The 19,990-nt window shown below is 43.0% G+C and overlaps 2 protein-coding genes across 2 annotated transcripts in view; both read left to right on the top strand.

The window, feature by feature from the left end:
* The window catches only part of LOC139978569 (geranylgeranyl transferase type-1 subunit beta-like), a 28,870-nt gene that overhangs the window by 3,324 nt on the left and 5,556 nt on the right, over positions 1-19,990 (top strand). The window contains exons 2-7 of the mRNA XM_071988886.1: positions 4,877-5,007; positions 5,991-6,058; positions 7,602-7,765; positions 8,924-9,056; positions 19,050-19,095; positions 19,682-19,866. Coding sequence (XP_071844987.1) covers positions 4,877-5,007; positions 5,991-6,058; positions 7,602-7,765; positions 8,924-9,056; positions 19,050-19,095; positions 19,682-19,866 — 727 coding nt within the window. The remainder of the gene's footprint in view (positions 1-4,876; positions 5,008-5,990; positions 6,059-7,601; positions 7,766-8,923; positions 9,057-19,049; positions 19,096-19,681; positions 19,867-19,990) is intronic.
* LOC139978565 (uncharacterized) lies at positions 9,437-12,907 on the top strand. Its single transcript, XM_071988877.1, has one exon. It carries the CDS (start codon positions 10,595-10,597, stop codon positions 12,905-12,907), a length of 2,313 nt encoding a protein of 770 aa, XP_071844978.1. The 5' UTR covers positions 9,437-10,594.

Genomic DNA, 19,990 nt, shown 5'->3' with positions numbered 1-19,990 from the left:
TTCTTTTGGTGCAGTGTGCCATATGAAGCTTTAAAGTCTCACGTGGTTCTGGAATGCAAAGCATGATGAGATAGAATATTCTAATTAAACATCTTAAAGTGAAGTTTGATTTAGATTCTATCGAATCATATGCTTTGCATGAAGGAATCACGTCCCACCCAGGGGTTGATTTCCCCACCCCTTAGCAGTTTTTTCATATGGAACCACTGCCGATTTGAAAAATGACGGTATTTAGTCAGCCACCGCTTCTCACGTGATTCCTTCATGCAAAGCATATGATTCGATAGAATCTAAATCAAACTTCACTTTAAGCTCGTTTAATTAGAATATTATAACCAGATATATATACCAAAAAAAAAACATCCTTTATTCTCTGGCATACTAATTGTTGCAAGTAGCATTTAACTGGATTTTGCAAAGATATAGCACAAAGCTCACTCTGTTTACAAAACAGAACTTGTGCCCACTGACTTGTTTTATTGACAACACTTTAATTTGCCACATTCCTTTCAAAATAGGTGATTTCCGTGGAAGAATAAGTACTTAATCATAATATTGCGATTGTAGGGAACCTGTCAAAAGTAAATGAGGAATGATTCAGGTCGTTATGGTATGCGTCAGTTTGTGTTTGTGTTTATTATGGAATGCTTAATGTGTCTTCACTCGGATTTAGTCTTGTGTCTACAATATTATTGAGTTCATACAGGTTTGTTATATGTAAACATGGATTTGCACAACTTAGGTCACAAATCACTTCAAATGTTCTTTTTGAGTTCTTTCATTATTGTTCAATTCAATGTTTATTCAATTCATATATATAATAACATTGCATATCTATGTTCACTTCTGTTCCATTCTGACAAATGAGTCTCCATTCTTTTCACATTGAATTTATCTTTACCGTAGTCTTTTAACTCGTCAGAGAATACACCACGAATAAACGGTTGGATACTAAAAATTTCACCCCACTGCCCATCCCCCTCACACCACCCCAAACTACAAAAAAATACAATGTGTGATGCCAGTTTAATAATACAGTAATCTCTGTTTCTTCCAGTGTGACTGACGTTAAATGTAATATTTACTGTACTCCTCACGTCCCTGACTCAACTACTCTGTCATGTACTGTATGCACTTACTCTACTGTGTATAGAACATGGAAAGTTTTAGTAAGTTGCCCTCTTTAGGTGACCTTAAGGAAAGTTTTAGTAAGTTGCCCTCTTTAGGTGACCGGGGGTTATTCTGTGCAGAGAATATTATATACTTCCACTAGTACAGCTGCTGTTTATTAAAGTTGTCCCATTGATAACCTGCTTCTGTTCCCTTTCTAAGGGACTCATAATAAACATTTGATACACAGTCTCGATGCAAGGGGACTGGGGTTGAGAGTGGATCAGTCACTGTAAGTAGTTTGGTTTTTTGTGCCCAGGTTCTTTCATGGGTGACTTATCTTAAAAAAATGGCTCAAGAATGGTTTTGTTGTTTTGAAGAAGAAATTCTATAATTGCAGTGAATCTAAGGTAATCCTGTCAGTATCACCTCTGAATATGCATAGAAGGTTTACTACAACATACAGTGGTGCTAGTGACTGTAATTACATTTTTGAAATCACATACGTGATGCTTTAAATAGTCCATATTGACAAAAGGATAAAAATATATGATACTTGAACAGCTTCCACATAATCTTCAAATCCTACGTAGTTAATGTTTAGAAACTTTCGAGAGTTAATTATTATTTAGCTTGCCATTGAGGTGATGGATGCCTAGTTAGTTCTAATAATTGTTTCTTCCTCAATAATAAATATAGCCTTTGAACTCTAATTAGTCGTAGTTGGGAAGGCTTGCATTTCCTCACCAGGTCAAAGGTCAAGTTTGTTGTTGTTGAGCAACAATTACTGTTCCTTGATAATATATTGGCCCATCAGTAATAAGCGTGGTTAGGATTCAGTCAAGGGTGTATCGATTAAACCATTGAATTGTGCCAAGTAGCTTTCAGTGTAAATTGTGGTCTTGAAGTTTTAAATAAGTATCCCAGCACATTAATGTTGTGGTATCCATGCAGACTCAGCATTTACTGTTAGCATCAAGTTCCGTTCATGAATGACTACAGCAGGATCATTCCATATATTGTGCCGTTTAACTTTGAGACTTGAAGTCCTTGTTACACAGTGAATCAGTAAGAATATTCCATGTGTAGTAATGATTTGATACCTTTGATTGAAACACAATACAGAATCGAGTATAAACCATGCTATGTACACAGTAACAAGTCGGTACATGCATACAGTAGTGCACAGTACAGTGGGTAAGGTTGCGTTTGTCACACAATGTCTGTGCATCCTCTGTGTATGTCATTTGTTTGCTATGCTGTAAAAAGTTTCACTATCGAAGTATCGGTAGCAATCTAGCTGATATTTACTCAACATTTAACAACATATTTCTGGAGATATTTTATAACAACTAATAGGGGAAAAAATGATTAGAAAGTCTAAGATTTCAAATGATCTTTTTAGCAACTTTGTAATTTATATTTTTAATTGGAGTTTTGTAAGAAAGTTGTTTTCCTTCATTTTTCAAAGCTATCCACTTATAATGTATTTTGCAAGGTATCATTGACAGAGTTTGTATAAAACTCCCACCCCCCTCCCCTCCCCTATGAAGTCACATGATCAGTAATGTGATAAATCAAAAGTGTTATTTCTTTATCTTTTCTCAGCCAAAGATATAAAAATGCATAGGCTTTATCTTTTCTTGCTTCAAAGAATCAAAAGTCATTTCAACATGTACAGTATACGAAATGGGTCTTTAAGTGCTTGGTTTGAATTACTGTAAGTTGTTCAATACACTCACATACAAGGCCAGTATTTGTACATTATTCTATTGCAAATTTGAAACTAAAAGCATAGGAGCCTCTAGTACACTGCTGGCTTTCAAGGCTATTAATAGATCAAAAGGAAAATGTCAGTGTGGCAGCGAGTCAATCTGAATACATTGGTACTGTAGGTCAGAATTTGTTGAGTTGTTGAGTTGTTATTGCCTTTATTGAAATACATCTTCTCTCCCAAACACCTAAATTTGTATGAGATTCCCTCTCTGCTGTTATGCAAACCTACCAAATGTTATGAACAGGTTTGTAAGTTCTACCTGTAGGCACTTCATTTTTCGGTCAAGTCGAATCAATGCGAGTGATTTTCATGACTGGAAGCAAGTCACTGTATTAGTTCTATTGGGAAAAACTTCTCCATGTTTCTTTGAGTCAGTTTTAGTGACTCAACTTCACTCAAGTCATGACTTGTTATAACACTACTTTATGAATATGCATATTGTGAAGGAGTTGAGATTTATTCTAACATATAAGCATCAGTAATATCACTACTGGGTGTCGCACAGGGGTCACTGAAACATTTTACCTGGATGTGGGAAGTGGCCAGGGATGGGGGGGGGGGAGGCATTGTGTAGTAAACATTTGCTGAAAGCTATTCACTCTAAAATCTATGCAGATGAAATACATTTAATGATTGGTTAATATTCTTTTCATATTTATTATTTCTTTGTTGCATATATTCTTTTGGGGCTCCTTTTTGAATGACAAGTTAACTTTTCTAGGTACCGGCATGTTTAACTTTCCCCTGGGATTCCTCACAGAAACGATCGAAAAAATGATGACAAGAAAATGTTATATTGTCTAAAATAGTAGCAAAACTTGCAGCACCCCCCCCCCTTGTGTATTTCCTTATCTTATAGGTAAGGTTGTATTGTTGGGCCTCCAAGGTGTAAAGTGTTTCTCATCTTATAGATAATGTTTGTTTTGTTGGGCCTCCAAGGTGTAAAATGTTTCTCATCTTATAGATAAGGTTTGTATTGTTGGGCCTCCAAGGTGTAACATGTTTTTCATCTTATAGATAATGTTTGTTTTGTTGGGCCTCCAAGGTGTAAAATGTTTCTCATCTTATAGATAAGGTTTGTATTGTTGGGCCTCCAAGGTGTAACACGTTTCTCATCTTATAGATAAGGTTTGTATTGTTAAGCCTCCAAGGTGTAACATGTTTCTCATCTTATAGATAATGTTTGTTTTGTTGGGCCTCCAAGGTGTAACATGTTTCTCATCTTATAGATAAGGTTTGTATTGTTGGGCCTCCAAGGTGTAACATGTTTCTCATCTTATAGATAAGGTTTGTATTGTTGGGCCTCCAAGGTGTAAAATGTTTCTCATCTTATAGATAAGGTTTGTATTGTTGGGCCTCCAAGGTGTAACACGTTTCTCATCTTATAGATAAGGTTTGTATTGTTAAGCCTCCAAGGTGTAACATGTTTTTCATCTTATAGATAATGTTTGTTTTGTTGGGCCTCCAAGGTGTAACATGTTTCTCATCTTATAGATAAGGTTTGTATTGTTGGGCCTCCAAGGTGTAACATGTTTCTCATCTTATAGATAAGGTTTGTATTGTTGGGCCTCCAAGGTGTAACATGTTTCTCATCTTATAGATAAGGTTTGTATTGTTGGGCCTCCAAGGTGTAACATGTTTATCATCTTACAGATAAGGTTTGAATTGTTGGGCCTCCAAGGTGTAACATGTTTTTCATCTTATAGATAATGTTTGTTTTGTTGGGCCTCCAAGGTGTAACATGTTTCTCATCTTATAGATAAGGTTTGTATTGTTAAGCCTCCTTGGAAGGTGTAACATGTTTCTCATCTTACAGATAAGGTTTGAATTGTTGGGCCTCCAAGGTGTAACATGTTTTTCATCTTATAGATAATGTTTGTTTTGTTGGGCCTCCAAGGTGTTACATGTTTCTCATCTTATAGATAAGGTTTGTATTGTTGGGCCTCCAAGGTGTAACATGTTTCTCTCAATAATTTGATTTCTTTCTAGACTGACAATTGCCTTTTTTGCGCTGTCTGCTTTAGATGTCTTGGATTCACTCTCAGTGATCTGTGATGAAAAGGACAAGATCATTGATTGGATTTATTCCCTTCAGGTTCTCCCAGATGCACAAAATTCAGGTATGATATCTTCAGCAATAGTGTATACATGTCTATAAATCTATATGTATGTCTATGTGCCAATCCCCCTCCCCCCATCCCACCCCCTCCGCCCTAGACTCCTACTACCTTCCATATGAAAGTTATCACTGAGTCTACCCTAAATACTTGTCATTTATGGAGCTTTGCTATAAACACTGTACAGCTGTTGTAAAGTACAAGGACAATTTTTGGCAAGGTGGCATTTAGAAGAAACAGCGAGAGCTGATTGACAAGAGAAGTTGGAGGGGGGGGGGGGGTTGTGGGGAAGACCTGTAAAAAATTTAAAAGTAGGGTGAAGATGGTGTGATACAGATATCAGTCAAGCTCTGACTGGATGTGGATTTTACTATCAGTTGCAATTGTCTTCAACTTTGGCCTGGGCGTGAGCATTTTGTAAAAAATGAGAATAGCTTATACTTATTTCAAAACAATGGAGGTTTCTGTTGCTTGTTTGCAGAATGACAAAACTTAACTCCAATTGTGAGATGGATATGAAAGCAGCTTTTTGAGTTGAAAATTTTTTAATTGCTACTCCATAGTAAAATCCCATGACAAAGTAACTCATTAGTTTATTAACTTTGTGTAACAGTCATCTTTCATTTCAATTAGTGAAGCAAAAGTCAATGTTTTTTAAGTCTGTTTAAATTTGCCTTTTACATGTGTGTTATGCAAATATGATAAGCGCCTGGCATGCAAAATGTTGAGGATTGAATCAAATTCAGTTAATACTCTTTCAATTTACATTTATTTGAAAGGGGGGGGGGGGGGGGATCTAGAAGGATATATGTTTTGGTTAACTAAATCTTATTTTAGAAATACAAAATGTTGGACCACACTCAAAATGCTGCTGCATTAAAATAGAAATGTATCAAAACCTCATCAGTGTACACACAAAAAAAAATCACAATATGTTGAATTTTGTATTGAATTTCTCTAATTCATCCTCGGGTTTCCTTTTGCAGCTGAATCTCTCTCCAGATGCGGCTTTCGTGGCTCGTCAGCCTTGGGCACCCCCTTTAATCCATCGGAGGTAAAACACAAGTGGAATTATATCAGGGTGTTTGCAGTATGACATCCATAACCTGGGTGTAAAGGTCTTCAATATTTTACCTTTGAGTCTGAGCATTCTTTATAAATTCTCGGAAATTATCAGGGTCCTCGTCTGAAGGTTTTCATGAGATTCCAAATTACTTCATAAATATTAATAGAATGCTAAATTTTACAAAGATATGTTTCAGGGAGGTAAAATTCTGTGAAGGTATTAACTGTATTTGTATTTTTTTAACTGTAAAGTATTTGTGAGAGGTTGATTATGAGTTACCATTTATGTTTTGAGGGCAACATTGATGACCTTTGACCCTTTTTTAAATTTTGTTTTATAGTCTTTGTCTAACAAGGTTTATTCATTTAGAATGACACAGCAGGAGTTGCTTAAAGTTTACAGTATTAGGTTTCTTTTATCTTTGTGGTTTTTTAATTAAGGAAAATACCCCCAAAAAAGCATTTAAATTAATATATTCTTTTGCCCCTCCCTTCCCCCCTCCCCCCAACCCTACTGACATAAACTATAAACAACTGTGTAGTAATGTATCATAGGATATGTTCAAGAAAAAACTGGCATATTAAAACGTATATCTGTTTTGTAATTTGTAATCCTGTGAGTTCAAGCACAACTTCATTCCTGAAAGTAGAAAAGATATCCTTATGCCCGTCAATCCCTACAGTGCTTTGGGCTTTCTTGCCTCCCTGAAGATGCTTGCTTTGATTTAATTTGCATTTTTAAATTAAATTTTCATAAAAAATTTGGCTAAAACTGGAACACTTTCTACAGTCTAGCTTTTTTAATGTTGCTCACAGGTAAAATTTGGATTTGAATTCCCCAAATCTCAACAGAATTTTGAAATGTTACATTCAGTTTGGAAACATCACCATGAGGTTTTGCATCAAAGGTTTCTCGGTTGAAATCAAATTAACCATTAAATATCTACAGTGTGTAGTTTGTGATGTCATCATTTCAGAACTTTTTCCAAATACTGTATGTTGTTGCTATTCATATGTCACATTCTCAGAATGTTTGCTCATCTTTCAACGTACAGTACATTGATATCAATGGCCAACTCATTCATGTCAGGAACAAAAGTTGATGCCTGTAAAAAAAAAAATCTTATTCCTTTGACCAAAAAAAAAAACCTAAAAAAAAAACCTAAAAAAAAAGGACTTGTGCTACATCTCTCTGATCATGATTAAGTATTTAAGCTTTATTGCAGTCCTGACATAACTAGCCTATGTGTTCATCTACTGAGGAAAACATTCACAGGGAATAGTTTACTGTTTGTATCTCGTAGAGCAGTTTTGAAAGTTACGCATCTTGTTTCTTATAGTATAGTACGATTTGTGTGTACAAGACTGCTATATAGATGCACTTCAGATTTTGTATAAGCAAAAATTTGAAAATTTTATAAGCTTTTTGGATAATTTCAAAGCTCAATCATTCCCTGCATCCTTATACAGACTTGCGAACACAAAGATCATCTGACTTCTGTAATTATGACAAGAGCGTTGATTTTTTCCAGATACTGACGAATAAAGCAGATGGTATTAATACGTACGACCGTGGCCATATAGCTATGACGTACACCGGCCTTTGTTCACTGCTCGTTCTTGGCGATGATTTATCAAGGGTGCACAAAGAAGGCATTGTGAAGGGATTGAAAGCCCTTCAGTTACCGAGTGGAAGGTAAGAGAAGAAAAGGATTCTCATTCAATTTAAGGTCAGATGACGAAGAAGAAATTGCTATCTTGAAGTTACAGAGTAATATATGTATGTGTTTTAGGATTCAGGCGGCGAAAGAAAATATGATGTCATTTATGTATTAGATGGAAGACGCTGCCAGAGTGACTGGTCTTTGAAAATGAGTTCTTTCTGAAATGTGTATGAAATTTTGTACAATTTTGAAATCGAGAATGAGTCGTTAAAAACCCTTGGAACACTTGATATGGAAAGGAATTTTTTATTCAAGTTTTTTGTTGCCATATTCTTTGGGGAGGGGGGGGGGCTATAAAATTGACAGAGGTTTCAGATCTGAAATATTCTTAGACACTGATGAAGGGTCAATTTACACAAGCAGCACAATGGAACACCAAACATTTCAGATGAGAGAGTTTGTCTGCTGCCCACATCTGAACTATTATCCGGAGATTTGAATCCCTACATGTAGTTTATTTCTACAATTACTTGTATAAAAAATATAAATAGGATTCCATAATTTCAGAGGTAAAACTGTCAACAAACATAATACTGTGACTGGATCACCGAACAGACCTCGGAAGTGTTCAATGTGCTTCAAACAATCAAGAAATGAAACTTAACACAGTTAACAATTGAAAAGGAACGGTTATTTATAGTATTAGTTATATAATGTTTATTTTCTAGGAAACAAATGTAGAATTTTGCAAGAAGACCTGATTGTTGTCAGGTTTTAAACATGTTGGCTGTGACTTTCAAGCAATAATCGAACAAAAATGCTTGTGCATATTGAAGTGTTTGAAAACTAGAGAAATTCAGTAGCAACTATATCTAGCTGCTTTGACAAGAAAACCTTGTTACTATAGGAACTGGGAAGTTGTGGCAAATATCACGTATTAATTTAATTTGACCTGTAAAGTTTCTCACCAAAATACCCTCCATTGTCAATGCGCCTGATATTACGTTTTATAGAGTCATGAAAACATTTTCATAGCTCTCGGTAGATTTCAACAACTCGATTTTATGCACACATTCATGTCTTTACTCATGTTACCTGCATGAATAAACATTTACAATCCACTTCTGCCTGTATGGATTAGCAATGACCCTATAACATAAAACTAAAGGTCACATTAATATCTTGTACAGCTTTCAAGCCACCTCAGACGGTAGTGAGAATGACATGAGATTTCTGTATTGTGCATGCTGCATTAGTCACATCATACAAGACTGGGGAGGAATCGATATTGAACGAGCAATCAAATTTATCCATCAAAGTCTGGTAAGCCTGCATTATTTGCCCTTCAGATTACACATTGAGAAATTTAAAAGAAAATGTTTGCTTTAAAAGCAAAGAAAAGAGTCGTGACAATGTGCGTATTAATGTTTAAAGTGAAAACAGCCACCTTATTTTTTTGTGTTTTTTTTAGCGCTGTTCAAATCTTCATTTTTCAACCATGAGATTATTAAATTAGTGAATTTTGAAACTGTGTGTATCTTTCATACAAAGTAGAACAGGTAATTGTGTTTTATTGTACACGTTAGTTGTAATGTACTTGTTTGTTGGAAGATAGGTAGGTGTTGGTGATGATTCATTGCAATTTATACATATGAAATATGTGTACGTTTCTTTGTCTGGTTATATCCCGTTGGTTATATTTACTTCGCTCCCCGCTTACCTGTCTCCCCACAACCTTAGCACCACATTCTACTGTGTCTAGAATGCCCTGGTAATCTTTTAACACTGTACACCCTAATGGCCCTAATGGCCTTCCTTCATTTTTCTACCAACAAAGTGTCTAGCTACGTTTTTCGGAAGCTAGAAAAAATTCGCGAATTTCGCCCGGAATCCTTGGATTTATACCAGTAGAAGTTTCCTATCAGGACTTCTTCTCTTCCAGGGATCCTTTCCAGCCTGATAAGTATCCTTTTCTTGTAGGGAAGGGTGTTTTTGGGGGCTGTTTTCATTGTACACTCTCGCACATGCGTTCGTTTTTTTCTTACGTAACATTTTGTGTAACAGGTAGTAGTTCTGCGAAACTACTTTGTTCATTGCCTATACCGCCTTGTTTACGCGGATAGGCATGTATTTTCGTATGTACATGTGTTTCAGCTTTTCTTACTTTCATAAGATGTGTTGCTTGTTTCATGTACTTTCGTTACTTCTTACGCTTTTTGCGTGGGTTTGCACCTTGTAGCGTTTTTTGTAGCGTTGCCTTTACCGCCTTGTTTACGCGGATAGGCTTGTTTTCTTCGTATGTACTTGAGCTCAGCTTTTCTTGTTTTCATAAGATTTTGCTTGCTTCATGTACTTTCGTTTTCTTACGCTTTTGGGTGGGTTTGTCACCCTTGTAGCGTAATTTGTAAGCCTCGTTCCGCTATCCCCTAGTTAGTCGGGATAGTCGGTTCGTTCGTTGTTTCTCATGTTAAGAGGGGAGTAACCTTGTTTTCATATTTCGTCGTATATTTTCATGTTCTCTCCCGTGGTGGCTACGTGCGTTCCCTGAGTCTCATGACTTAGGACGTACCTCGTAGCCTTGTTCCCCCCTCCGCGGGTTCGCGGAGGGGGGTTCTCTCTCTTACTTGTTCGTTCTTCAAAGTTTCGATGCATATATGTTAGTTACGTTGCTTCCATTCAGTCGGAAGTTGTTCACCTTGTAACGTATCTTGTAAGCCGCGAGCCCCTAGCGGGGCGCGATGTTGTTAGACGTAACTCTACTCTCTGTTAGCCTACGTCCCACCCCACTTCCTCCTCTGGGTGTTTTCGTTGTTATACGTTAGACTTTTCCAATATCTCTCCTTAATGTGGGTGTTTCAGACATGTCTAGAAGCCACCTCAAATGTGTGAATTGTTCACTGTTCCGCCCGGGTCGGGCGTGGGATGACCACGATCTCTGTCCTAAGTGCAGGACTTGTAGTCGCAGAGACCCTTGTTTGGTCTGTATCGTTTTCACACCGACGCAGTGGCAACATATCGATACCTGGCTAGAAGGCCAGGAGAATCTAGACCGATCACCAAACCCACACGGCCCCTCTGGAGAGGAGGTCGTAGGAGAGTCAGAGGACGAGGAAGTACGAGAGTTGGTGGGCGTAGAGATGGAGAGAGGCCAGGAGAGGGCCGGAGAGAGAGAGAGAGAGAGAGAGAGAGAGGAGGAGAGAGAAAGAGAAAGGGAGGAGAGTTTGCCACCCAAGGTGCCGGCGTTGTCCGGAAGTAACACCAAGGGCAAGGGCAAGGGCAAGGCTTCGGCCAGCAAGAAGCCCATAAGAAAGACGACCAGAACGGACAGTCCGTCCGGGTCGCAGAGAGCGGCACCCGTTGTGGTGCGCGCTAAGAGAACGGCTCAGGAGAGCCAAGGTCCGGCGAGACCTCAGAGGGAGACCGGAACCGAGATTCCCCTCCGACGCAGAGATCGATCCCAAAGCCGGGAACCAAGACCACGATCTACTGCTGGGTCCCCAAGACGGGGCAGCAGGGGCAGAAGCCCAACACGACGATCCCCTAGACGGATCCCAGCTCGGTCCCACAGCCGGGAGCCGACGGACCTAACTACTGCTAGATCCCAACACCACGGGAGCAGGAACAGGAGCCCGGTCAGACGACCGCCTAACCCGAGCCTGAGCCGGTCCCGTAGTCGGGAGCCGAGGAGAACGCCTGCTGCCAGGTCCCCAGAACGGGGGAGCAGAGGCAGAAACGACCCTCAAAGGGACAACCGACCCCAGTCCAGGTCACCCCGGAGAAGGGAGAGACAGTTATCTCCACCCTCCGATGAACGATCACCTTCCTCTGACGACGGGTTCCGAAAGTCCAAGAGGAGACGCCGATCCCCAGGACGGCGACAGGAGGAAGAGCCAGCGTGGATGACACGACTGACAGGCCTCCTCCGCCCCCTACTGGAGGGAGAACATCTGAGACCCAACCCAGACACCGGGGGTCATGGACGACCCACGGAAAGTCCGGCGAGAACCCCACGATCTTTCCGGGGAGAGGATGTACTGGATTGCAGGGCTTCAGCAAACCTGTCCGACCTGGAGGACGAAGTCGACCATTCAGACTTCGGCACCAGAGAGGAGACCTTCCCCCGCTTCCCGGAGGAAGAAGAACCACCTATGTCAGGAGGCACTCTACCTCCAGAGCTCACAGCTAGAGCCGCGGAGATTTTCCGGAGGCACCTAGGGTTCGACGAGCCGGAGCTTCAGCCACAGCGCCCAGCTCGAGTTTCCAAACTCACTTCCACAGGGGAGGCTTCACAGCGCCCAAAGTCCACTATGCCAGTGGATCCCTCCTGTTATGACAGATTTGAGGCCGTCGCAGAGAAACGCCGATGGACGGCATTCCCAGCGAAGGCGGAACGGGCCGTCAGAGTCCCAGAGGAAGTGTGGAAGGAGTTGTTCAAGTGCCCCTCCATCCCTCAGGAGGCAAAAGAGAAGCTGAGGGCAGACCAGGGAGCGTCGTCATCGTCTTCCGCTCACATTTTCAAGCATCAGGACCAGCGGAAATTGGACGACCTGCTGGTAGATTTTGACACGGCAGCAAGAGCCGGCATGAAGTTCACCTCCGTCCTCATGCTCACGGCGGAAGTCCTCATGCGTTACCACCAACAGCTCCCCCAAGACGAAGGCCAGGTCACAAGACCAGAGACAGGCCAGCTTCTACTCATGTTGAGTCCGCTGGTGCGACTAGCCTTTGATCAATTCGCCAGGGTGGCAGTCCGCTCAGTGAAAGCCCGTCGCGAGAATGTCGTCTCGTCAATCAGGTGGCCCTCCATCGAGGCTAAGACCCGGATGCTTTCCCTCCCGTCCCTTGGGGACGATCTCTTCGCTGGGAGCTTCCAGCAGAAGCTGCAAGAGGAAGTTGCAAGGAGAGAGACCCTCGCAAAGTCAGAATTCCGGTCATCGGAAAGATCCAAGCCGAGGCCCCAACGACCGAGGGAAAGTAGACCCTCAAGGGGCAGAAACCAACCCCCCAGACAGTCAGGAAGAGGCGCCCCTCGGGGCAGGGGTCGTGGATCCTTCAACCGGCCCTCGCGGCCTTCACGCCCATGGGTAGCACGGGGAGCAAACAGAGCTCCGCCTTCATCCACCAGACGTGACAACGACCGCTCCTCCAGACCGTCGTTCGCCGCTCGGCCCTAGGGGTGCCCACCTCACCGCGGAAAAACCGCCGGTGGGGGGGAGACTTTCAAACTTTTCCCACCTATGGGAAACTATCACCGGGGACAAGTGGGTGTTGGATACTATCGCAAATGGCTACAGAATAGAATTCACCTCCAGCCCACCCTTCGGGGGCGGAGGAAGGCGAACACCGACACCCACGGACCCCGTCCAAAAATTGGCTCTCGAGGGGGAGATTGCGGCCCTGCTGGCCAAGCAGGCAGTTATAGAGGCGCCGGAGGGGACGGGACCCCTCTTCCGGTCGTCCTTCTTTCTCACACCAAAACGGGACGGAACCTGGCGTCCCATCTTAAACCTCAAACCCCTCAACCAAAAGTTTGTCAGGCCAAAACGATTCCGCATGGAAAACCTACATGTTGTCTTACCCCTTCTCAGAAAGGGCATGTGGGCGGCGACCGTAGACCTAAAGGACGCCTACTTACACATTCCAATGCACAGGGAGCATCGCCGCTACGTAGCCTTCCATTACGACGGCAGAGACTACCTCTTCAGGTCCCTCCCGTTCGGGCTCTCCACCGCCCCGAGGGTATTCACCAGAGTAGCAGGAGCGACAGTCTCCTTTCTAAGAAGGAGGGGAGTTACCCTATACGTGTACCTAGACGACTGGCTAGTAGTAGGCAACTCACAGTCGGAGACAGCCGACAACGTCTTCAAGACAGTCAGTACCCTCCAGGAGCTGGGGTGGATAGTCAACGAGGAGAAGTCCCGACTGACCCCCACCCAGACCATCCAGTTCCTGGGGGCAACAATCGATTTTACAACCGGGGTTGCCAGACCGTCACAAGAGAGGATAGACTCAGTCGTGGGTACCACGAACCTTATCCTGACCAGTCAGACATCACCATCCCGTACCTGGCTCCAGGCCCTAGGGCTCATGGCGAGCATGGTCGACCTCGTCAGCCTCTGCAGGTTACACATGCGTCCCCTGCAGCTGCACCTTCAACAGTTCCCAGGCTACAACGACCTGCTCATGACCACACCGATCAGCAAGTCGGAAGAAGCCACGCAACACCTACAGTGGTGGAACACACCGAGGCTCTGGAACCAGGGAGTTCCCTTTACCTGCAACCTCCCGATGACCTCGGTCACAACCGACGCCTCGCTCTCGGGATGGGGCGCCCACTGGGGCAATCGAACAGCCTGGGGAACGTGGTCAGTACAGGAACAGTACCTCCACATCAACGTCCTCGAAATGCTGGCAGTTCAGCGGGCTCTGGAAGCCTTCCACACTCAAGTCCGGAACACCCGGGTCACCATCTTCTCAGACAACACGACGGTGGTGGCCTACATCAACAGACAGGGCGGCACCAGATCAGACAAGTTGTGCCGTCTGGCATGGGAAGTACTCACCACAGCCTCAGATTCCGGCATGGTCCTACGAGCCTCACACATAGCCGGAAAGGACAATGTGATGGCCGACGCCCTATCCAGGGGACATCTCGACCCCAACGAGTGGACCCTCTCACAACAGACCTGCGACAGGATCTTCCTCAGGTTCGGCAGACCCTTGATCGACCTGTTTGCGAGAGGGGACAACAACAGGCTGCCCACCTTTTGCTCCAGGGGATTCCACCCACAGGCCTTTCACATAGACGCCATGTCCCTGTCATGGGACGGACTGGACGCCTACCTATTTCCACCTCTCTGCATGATCAGCCAGGTGCTGAGGAAAATCAGGTCCTCCAGGGGGAGATTCATCCTGGTGGCCCCCTTTTGGCCACGCAGACCTTGGTTCGGGGAGATCCTCCAACTCCTCGCGGACATACCAGCAATCCTTCCAGACACGCCCCATCTGCTGTCCCAGAGACGGGGAACGCTAGCCCACCCAGATATCAAGGGGCTACGACTAGTTGCCTGGAAACTGTCAGATCTTCCCTCAGACAGAGAGGACTTTCAGAGCCAGCTGCCGCGATGGCAGCCAACGCCAGGAGAAGATCCACTATTGCGACTTACGATTCCCGCCTGCGGAGATTCGGAGGATGGTGTCAGACTAGACAGGCTCTGCCTACCGACGCCTCTCTAACCACGGTCGCCGACTTCCTGCTCACATTATTCCAAGAAGGCAAGCAGGTGTCGACGATCAGGAATTACCGCTCGGCCATCGCCGCCATCCACCGGGGTTTCCCCGACGGCTCAACGCCAGGCAACAACAGAGAAATTGCCCAGCTACTAAGGGGTATGGCGAACAAGCGCCCACGAGTCCGACGCCTCGCCCCCTCCTGGGGACTCTCAGCCACGCTGCACGCCCTGACTAGGGCGCCTTACGAGCCTATGGCACGGGCATCTCTAGCGGTTCTTACCAAGAAGACTCTGTTCCTGATCGCCCTAGCCTCGGCAAGAAGGAGAAGTTGCCTTCATGCGCTTTCCACTAAGAGAAACCACATTCGGTTCGAGAACCAGGGGGTGCGGATGGTCCCAGACCCATCCTTTATCGCCAAGAACCAGGTCCTAAACTTCCTCCCGGGGGACATCTTTATCCCGGAGATCAAGACCGCCTCCTCGATTCCCGAGGACAGACTGTGGTGTCCTGTTCGAGCTCTCAAGTGGTACTTACACAGGACGGAAGCTCTCAGAGGTACCTCGACGTCCCTCTTCATTCTCCCTCGAGCGCCTTACTCAGCGGCCTCGAAAGATACCTTGTCCCGTTGGCTAGTGGAGACCATCCGCCCTTTTGCCACAGGGCCAGACAGACCAAGGGCCCACGATATCAGGGGTGTCGCTGCTTCGACAGCCCTGTTCGCAGGAATTCCAGTAGAGGATATACTCAAGGCGGCGGCTTGGAAGACTCCAACCACTTTCGTCGCCTGCTACTTATCGGACACTCTACAGGCCGAGTCAGCATTTGGTCGCTCGGTGTTGCGAGGTCCGGGTGGTCCTAGGTCCCACCCCTCGGGCCTCCCACCATCGGGCAGTGCCACTCGGTGCTAAGGTTGTGGGGAGACAGGTAAGCGGGGAGCGAAGTAAATATAATAAAACTTACTGGTTTATATATTTACGAGTGACCCGCTTACCTGTCTCCATTTCCCGCCACCCTCCCCCGAGGGAGGTGGGACGCAGCCGGACGGAGGAGCGGTCGTTCGACCTGACTTTTTACTCCGAGCGTTCTCGTCGATAGACACCACCACCTTCGAGGTCGCCTTTGGCTGCTTGTCTATCGGTGAGTGTTGCTTCTTTTTGGTCTAGCAGGTTGCTAGCGGGGATTTTTTCCTTCTCGGCGAGCTCGGCGGGTGGCGGGGTTTACCCGCCACCCCCCCGAGGTCGCGTCAGGGGCCACTTTGTGGGAAAGTGGTCTCAAAATGAAGGAAGGCCATTAGGGCCATTAGGGTGTACAGTGTTAAAAGATTACCAGGGCATTCTAGACACAGTAGAATGTGGTGCTAAGGTTGTGGGGAGACAGGTAAGCGGGTCACTCGTAAATATATAAACCAGTAAGTTTTATTATATCTAGTTGGTTACGTCTGGTTGTTTTCCGTAGCTGGTTATGTCTGGTTATTTCCTGTAGTTGGTTGAGTGTGGTGGTATCCCGTAGCTGGTTACGGTTTGTTGCTTCCAGATTTTTTACTTCATTTTGGGCTGATTGTTTTATGCTGTTGGTTGTATCCCGTAGTAGGTTTAGTCTGGTTGCATCCTGTAGTTGGTTACTTCTGGTTGTATCCCGTAGCTGGTTATGTCTGGTTGTATCCCATAGTTGGTTACTTCTGGTTGTATCCTGTAGCTGGTTATGTCTGGTTGTATTCTGTAGTAGGTTAAGTCTGGTTGTATCCCATAGTTGGTTACGTTTGGTTGTATCCCGTAGTAGGTGAAGTCTGGTTGTATCCCATAGTTGGTTACTTCTGGTTGTATCTCGTAATTGGTTACTTCTGGTTGTATCCCATAGTTGGTTACTTCTGGTTGTATCCCATAGTTGGTTACGTCTGGTTGTATCCCATAGTTGGTTACTTCTGGTTGTATCCCATAGTTGGTTACTTCTGGTTGTATCCCGTAGCTGGTTATGTCTGGTTGTATCCCATAGTTGGTTACTTCTGGTTGTATCCTGTAGCTGGTTATGTCTGGTTGTATTCTGTAGTAGGTGAAGTCTGGTTGTATCCCATAGTTGGTTACTTCTGGTTGTATCTCGTAATTGGTTACTTCTGGTTGTATCCCATAGTTGGTTACTTCTGGTTGTATCCCATAGTTGGTTACTTCTGGTTGTATCCCATAGTTGGTTACTTCTGGTTGTATCCCATAGTTGGTTACTTCTGGTTGTATCCTGTAGCTGGTTATGTCTGGTTGTTTCCCATAGTTGGTTACTTCTGGTTGTATCCTGTAGCTGGTTATGTCTGGTTGTATTCTGTAGTAGGTGAAGTCTGGTTGTATCCCATAGTTGGTTACTTCTGGTTGTATCTCGTAATTGGTTACTTCTGGTTGTATCCCATAGTTGGTTACTTCTGGTTGTATCCCATAGTTGGTTATGTCTGGTTGTATCCCATAGTTGGTTACTTCTGGTTGTATCCTGTAGCTGGTTATGTCTGGTTGTATTCTGTAGTAGGTTAAGTCTGGTTGTATCCCATAGTTGGGTACGTTTGGTTGTATCCCGTAGTAGGTGAAGTCTGGTTGTATCCCATAGTTGGTTACTTCTGATTGTATCTCGTAATTGGTTACTTCTGGTTGTATCCCATAGTTGGTTACTTCTGGTTGTATCCCATAGTTGGTTACGTCTGGTTGTATCCCATAGTTGGTTACTTCTGGTTGTATCCTATAGTTGGTTACTTCTGGTTGTATCCCATAGTTGGTTACTTCTGGTTGTATCCCATAGTTGGTTACTTCTGGTTGTATCCCATAGTTGGTTACGTCTGGTTGTATCCCGTAGTAGGTGAAGTCTGGTTGTATCCCATAGTTGGTTACTTCTGGTTGTATCTCGTAATTGGTTACTTCTGGTTGTATCCCATAGTTGGTTACTTCTGGTTGTATCCCATAGTTGGTTACTTCTGGTTGTATCCCATAGTTGGTTACTTCTGGTTGTATCCCATAGTTGGTTACTTCTGGTTGTTTCCCGTAGCTGGTTATGTCTGGTTGTATCCCATAGTTGGTTACTTCTGGTTGTATCCTGTAGCTGGTTATGTCTGGTTGTATTCTGTAGTAGGTGAAGTCTGGTTGTATCCCATAGTTGGTTACTTCTGGTTGTATCTCATAATTGGTTACTTCTGGTTGTATCCCATAGTTGGTTACGTCTGGTTGTATCCCATAGTTGGTTACGTCTGGTTGTATCCCATAGTTGGTTACGTCTGGTTGTATCCCGTAGTTGGTTACATCTGGTTGTATCCCGTAGCTGGTTATGTCTGGTTACTTCCCGTAGCTGGTTATGCCTGGTCATATCCCGTAGTTGGTTACAGGTAGTGGCTCCCAGGTTTTTGAGTTGATTCTGAGCAAACTGATGCTGTTGGTTCCTAAAATCACATTTAATATACAGTAACTTTGTAGTTGTGGTCAAGTTTTGTTTCAAACAGTGGAGTAAAAGTCTACAACTTTGAATTTTTTAAATATGCAATTTGAAAAATTATTAATATTAATATGAAAAAGTGTGTGGGTGACAAAATGTGGAGATTCAAATAGAATTCTATGAATTACTTTGTCATTAATATTCATGTAGTTCTTAAACTGCTTTGAATAACGTAGAGCAGTTTGAAATAATCATAACTTACTTCAGTACACATCACTTGTTTGTGTGCTCTGTTTCTAGAAGATAAACAATTCTTTAAGTATACTGTGCAGTTTGATGATTCCCAGTGTTGTGTCTAGTTCATTCCAAATATATATATATATATATATATATATATATATATATATATATATATATATATATATATATATATATATATATATGTATATATATATATATGTGTATATTTATACTGTAGTCACAGTGTAGTTCTATACCAAAGAATGCACACACCTTTCATGGTATATATTTTCAGTTTGGTCAGTAGCACTTTCTGCTTTCAGATTTACTTATATTTTGGTTAAACCATGGTCATAGTGTGGAGTGTTGACCACGAACAATTGTCAAAACGCCTCCTTGGTATGTGAAAATTTACTGTGACAGATAGGTCTGTTTCTTTCCTAGGCACATGATTTTGGAATTGGAGAAGTACCTGGTGGAGAAGGCCATGGTGAGATAATAAACTTTCATTCATTCTTTTTCTTCTTTCATAACTGTATAACCGAGTAAGACATTTCTGCTCCTGGGACCATCATTTCACTTTTCCATTGAATAAAATTGAGTTAGCACAAGGCTCTGACCGCATTTTTGAAATACTTTTGTGGAAGCGAAGACACTCTGTTCAATATCACCTCAGGAGAGCCGATGCAACTAAGGCAATCAGTGCTGTTTTTTTCAGATCTACAGCGAAATCAGAATTAAATATTAACATTTCATAAAGCAAAATGAAGGAAACCTACTGACTCAAACCATGATTTGTTACAGTGCTGTCTGGTAATACAGAATCAGGTTATTCATTTCTGCTGTTGCTATGACAACCTATAGGCAGGTGATTTATGTATCTGTCTGTTTATTTTATGATAGCTTTAGGCCATTTTTTTGCACTACACAATAGGTGTTCCTAGCAATGTTTGACAGTTTAAATTTGCAGACATTGGATATTCAGTACAAATAGCAAAAGGTTATATTTCTAAAAAAAATACTTTGAAATCTTAATCTCAATCTTATTCTTTTTCACTGCATGGTTCTCTTGATAGGTGGTACCACATTCTGTGCAATAGCATCCCTGTCTCTGATTGGTCAACTAGAGACGACATTTACAGAAAAAGAGAAAGAAGGAATCATCAGGTGGTGTGTTAGTAGACAACAGTCTGGGTTTAATGGTAGACCAAACAAACCAGTAGACACATGTTACTCTTTCTGGTTGGGAGCTACATTAAAGGTAATTTATTGAAGCAAATCAGTAGACACGTAACTTTTTGCGGCTATTAGCAATGTGAAGGTAATTCATGAAAACAAACCAGTAGACACATGTTACTCTTTCTGGTTAAGAGCAATGTGAAAGG

The sequence above is a fragment of the Apostichopus japonicus genome, chromosome 13 (assembly GCF_037975245.1).
Source record: "Apostichopus japonicus isolate 1M-3 chromosome 13, ASM3797524v1, whole genome shotgun sequence".
NCBI lineage: Eukaryota > Metazoa > Echinodermata > Holothuroidea > Aspidochirotida > Stichopodidae > Apostichopus > Apostichopus japonicus.
This window is presented reverse-complemented; position numbering and strand designations above follow the sequence as displayed.